A 4,750-nucleotide genomic window follows, 5' to 3' on the forward strand; every position below is an offset into this window, starting at 1 on the left:
ATCGAAAACATAATGATTAATAATTTTTATATAATAAAAAATTGATGAACGAAACTTAATATATATATATATATATATTATATGTGTAAAATTAAGTATAAATATATATATATATTAAAATATTTATATTATATTCGTAATATATATATATATAACTTCTTTATAATAATCATATTTATTTTATCATCTTGGCTCCCTTCACAAAAATTCCTGAATCCCTCCCTGCACTTAGCATTAACTGTAGTATGGTGGATTGATAGGATTAGAGCGTTAATTTTGTCATTTTATTCAATATTTTTAATTACATTTTACTATCCAGTAAAATTTTAGTTGTTAAGCAACTCCTTTTTTTTATGTTGTTTAGTCAATGGGTCTAGATTCAAATTGTCCCTAACTAATAAAAGGGGTTTTTTAAAAAAGCTGCAGTACGGGCTTCAAAGGCCCGTAGAGTCAATCAGCCAGCCATTCCACCTTTGGTGTTTGGAAAACGTTTCTTTCTGGAAAAGTTAAAAACTATAAATTGAAACGTTTTTTTTTTTTTGGCCTTTTTGGTTTTATATAATTTTAGGTTTCCCCCCACATACCCTGATTCAGTATTTAATATTTATGTCGCTACGCCGTTTAAATTTGATTTGATCGATTGATATTGTTCGAAGTTCGAACTGTAGTGTTCCGACTCTCAGATCAAGAGGTATCCTCCCCTCACTTCTAGGGTTTCAATGTATAGGTGTTTAAATAAATATATGCCTCTGTTTGAGTTTATTGTTATTAGAGTTCGCTGCGCCTTCTGTAATGGGGTTTCGACTTGGCTTACAATCCTTCAACTTCTTTTCGTTTCGTTTAAATTGATTCCGTTCGAAGTCTCTGTCATTGCGCTATGTCAGATCTGTTGCATTTTGGCAAAAGATTATATTTTTAAGCTCAAGTTGAGGGGTGAAGGAAATTATAATTTTTTTTGGATAAAAGATTCATGGAAATTAGTTATCTGTTTTCCATCCACGACTTTGTAGACTTTCTCCAAGTAAAAAATCTGGCATTTGTTGTTTTGTCTGCATCCTTGCTTTTATAGACCCCTCGCCCTTAGTATTTTTCTCATAAATTTTCATTCTAGCTTAACATGAAAATGTTAAATATTTTTCTATGCGACTTGCGCAGGGGAATTAGTGTTATCGTTTTTTTCTTTTTGGTACTCGAATTCGATCTTCTGCTTGCTATCTTTATAGGATGTAAGTTGGAAGGCATATATCAGAACAAAAATGTGGGGCAGGACAGGGCAAGGAAAAGTCAGATTTCTCCTCTCTTTTGGATATTTCATTGAGGAAGAGAATTTTAGAATGCTTATTAATCAATAATAAACTTATGCTATAGTTGTGTCTGAACCTGAACCTATGCACCTTACGTTGGCTGCTTATTTGTTATGTGTGTTTTCCCCTTGTATACTCTTCTTCTTGGTGGTAGTACCATTAACTGATCTCCACTGCTTTTTAGGGAAGGTAGCTCCTTTTACCTTCTACATTGTAGGGAATTCAATGGCCTATGATGTCCAACGAGTTCACATAATCCAGTTTTTGGCTGCAGTCATTTGTTACATTTTTATTCGTTTTTATAGGATGAGAATATGTTTTCATTCCTCTTGTTTAAGACTTTAAGTTTTGTAGCTTAGAAGGTTTACTTGTTTTGATATGATTGGTTATTATGATAACAGGTTATAACCGAAATGGAATGAAATAGCATTGTACTTTTTAACTGAAGTTGGTTTGGTTGATTTTACTTCTTCCTGATTTATAATATCTGTTTATCACTTAATTATTAAGGGGATTGTTTTGTGGATGGCGTAATTTATTGATGACTAAAGAGTTACACGTGTGCAGGATTAAATGCAAATATTCTGAAAATCTTGGAAAATTTGCTGTTGAACTTTGAACCGTATTATTCAAACCACAAAGTCTTAAGGTTGGAGTCAGGTTCAAATACATTTTATTGATGACTTAATTAGTTCATATGAATTAAATTACCATTATATCATTTCAAACAGAACAAATTATCATTGTGCCAGGATGTGGAAATTATTTTAATCTCTTTGACAATGCCTGATATTATATCAACAATAGATGTTCAGATTTTTTTTTTTTTAGTTTACAACCTTTTTCTTAACCATTTAACCTTGATGAACTAATTTTTTACTCTCTTTCTCCCTTTCTACAATATCACATGTATGGAAATAATATACATGAACACTGCTTGCAGGCATCATTGCAATGGATTCTACAGAAGTGAATTCACAGCGTAGAACATTTTCAATCAAATTATGGCCACCTAGTGAGAACACTAGACAGATGCTTGTGGAGCGGATGACCAACAATCTTACTACTAAATCTATTTTCACACAAAAATATGGAACTCTGAGCAAGGAAGAGGCTGAAGAGAATGCAAAAGGGATTGAGGACATGGCTTTTGTCGTAGCTGACCAACATTATGAGAAGGAGCCAGATGGTGATGGAGGCTCTGCTGTCCAGCTTTATGCCAAGGAATGTAGCAAGCTTATCCTGAATGTTCTTAAGAAAGGATCTAGTAATAAGGATAACAAAGAAGCAGTGACATCTGGTAATTTAGATGCACCTAGCGAATCTGTGAATGTAATAGATGCACCGCATGACTCTCAGAATGGAGATGCACCTAGTGAATCTGTGAATGTAATAGATGCACCTCGTGAAGTTGTGGGTGGAGATGCGCCTAGTGAATTTGTGGGAGGAGATGCACCTAGTGAATCTCTGAATGGAGATGCACCTAGTCAATCTGTGTTCGATATATCTAAAGGACAACGAACCTTCATTGAAGCCAAGGAGGCTCAGGAACTCTTAAAGCCCTTACAGGAGCTAGGAAATTCATTCACAAAAATATGTTTCAGCAACATAAGTTTTGGATTAGAAGCAGCAAAAGTTGCTGAGCCTATTCTCGTTTCTGTGAAGGAGCAGTTGAAAGAAGTAGATCTATCAGATTTTATTGCTGGAAGATCTGAGGAAGAAGCTCTTGAAGTCATGAAAATATTCTCGGCTGCTCTAGAGGGTAGTTTCTTGAAGTATTTAAACCTCTCTGAGAATGCCTTGGGTGAGAAAGGTGTGAGGGCTTTTGGAGCACTTCTGAAATCTCAAACCTGCCTGGAGGAACTTTATTTGATTAATGATGGCATTTCAGAGGATGCTGCTCGAGCAGTTTGTGAATTGATTCCCTCCACAGAGAAGCTTAGTGTTCTTCATTTTCACAATAATATGACCGGAGATGAAGGAGCAGTAGCTATAGCTGAGATTGTGAAGCGTTCTCCTTCATTGCAGAACTTCCGTTGCTCCTCTACGAGGATAGGCTGTAAAGGTGGAGTAGCCTTGTGCAATTCTCTCGGGAGTTGTGCCCATCTGACGAAGCTTGATTTGCAAGACAACATGTTTGGTGTAGAAGTTGGCGTTTCTCTGAGTAAAGCTCTTACCAATCACGCAGAACTGAGAGAGGTGTATCTGAGCTACCTAAACTTGGAAGATGAGGGTGCAATTGCCATAGTTAATGCTCTTAAGGATTCAGCTCCGTGCCTTGAGGTTCTGGAGATGAATGGAAATGACATGACAGTTAAAGCTGCTCCTGCAGTAGCAGCATGCATGGAGGCAAAGCAGTTCCTTGCCAACTTGATTCTGGCCGAGAATGAACTCAAAGATGAAGGTGCCATCCAGATTAGCAGGGCAATAGAAGGCCATGCCCACTTGAAGAAAATTGATCTGAGCTCCAATAAAATAAGAAGGGCAGGGGCTCGTCAATTGGCTCAGGCTGTTGTGCAGAAGACTGATTTTAAGTTGCTGAACATTAATGGAAACTTCATTTCTGAAGAAGGGATTGATGAGGTGAAGAATTTGTTCAAGAAATGTCCTGAGATGCTTGGTCCTTTGGATGATAATGAACCTGATGGAATCGATGACGATGACGAAGAATGTGATGAGGAAGACAATGAGAATGAACTGGAACCCAAAATGAAGAACCTTGAAGTTAGTTAAGAGCCAAGTAGTGATCTAGCTGATTCAAGTGGTCCATTATTAGGTTCTGCTATTTAGGTAACTTAATTGGGTATCTGGACCATTTTGGTCCGACAATAGTTAGTAGAACCCTTAAGATGCATTATTGGGATAGCAATTTGAGGGCGCATGTCTGTAGTTTAGGTACGGTCATTTTAATGGCCATCTGTTTGCTTTTCACTTGATGTGGTAGTATTTGCTGTAGGAATCAGACCACTTTAATTTAGTAGTTTGTTGTAATCTATTCTGTTTGATTAATTTTTTATTGTCCTTTCTTCTGCTTTTAGAAGAATGGTAAAGTCAGACAGAACCAACAACTGTTTGATTTGTCTAACTTTTGTAGTGTTTGGGTTTCGATTGAAGGATGAAATGAGATTCTGAGAAGTGGGTATGGAGGATTTAACTTTTAATATATTTTATTAAAATTAAAAAAAATTAAATTTGATTAATTTTGTCTTGAAATTTAATAAGTTTCCACCTTAAGTAAAGGCCAAAAATAATTTTTTTTTAATAATTTTTTAGCATTTAATAAGGGTATAAATGTAAAAATAGACATAAAAAATAGTGAAATGCCTTATAAATAGGATTAAAATTATTTTTTTTCTCTCTCCCAAAATAAGAGCAGAGGAGTAGAACCATATCCAAAAATTATATGTCCAGAAGAGCAAGCCTCGAATGCAGAGAGCGAATTTATG

The 4,750-nt window shown here is 35.6% G+C and overlaps 1 protein-coding gene across 2 annotated transcripts; it reads left to right on the forward strand.

Moving 5' to 3' along the window:
- The first annotated feature begins 545 nt into the window (after positions 1 to 545).
- Positions 546 to 4,458, forward strand: LOC129293662 (RAN GTPase-activating protein 2-like). Of its 2 annotated transcripts, XM_054931743.1 has the most exons (3): positions 615 to 691; positions 1,872 to 1,953; positions 2,248 to 4,458. In XM_054931743.1, exon 3 carries the CDS (start codon positions 2,259 to 2,261, stop codon positions 4,035 to 4,037), a length of 1,779 nt encoding a protein of 592 aa, XP_054787718.1. In that variant the 5' UTR covers positions 615 to 691; positions 1,872 to 1,953; positions 2,248 to 2,258; the 3' UTR covers positions 4,038 to 4,458. The 2 variants fall into 2 exon arrangements, with proteins under 2 accessions (XP_054787717.1, XP_054787718.1); XM_054931742.1 differs by lacking the exon at positions 1,872 to 1,953 and having other exon boundaries at positions 546 to 691.
- The last annotated feature ends 292 nt before the right edge of the window (positions 4,459 to 4,750 follow it).

The sequence above is a fragment of the Prosopis cineraria genome, unplaced genomic scaffold (genome assembly GCF_029017545.1).
Source record: "Prosopis cineraria cultivar Desert tree isolate PC_DT_omini unplaced genomic scaffold, ASM2901754v1 PC14, whole genome shotgun sequence".
NCBI classification, from domain to species: Eukaryota; Viridiplantae; Streptophyta; class Magnoliopsida; order Fabales; family Fabaceae; genus Prosopis; species Prosopis cineraria.

What these genes read in the sequence shown, in the direction of transcription:
- LOC129293662 (XM_054931742.1), top strand. Translation starts at nt 2,259, where the DNA reads ATGGATTCTACAGAAGTGAATTCACAGCGTAGAACATTTTCAATCAAA.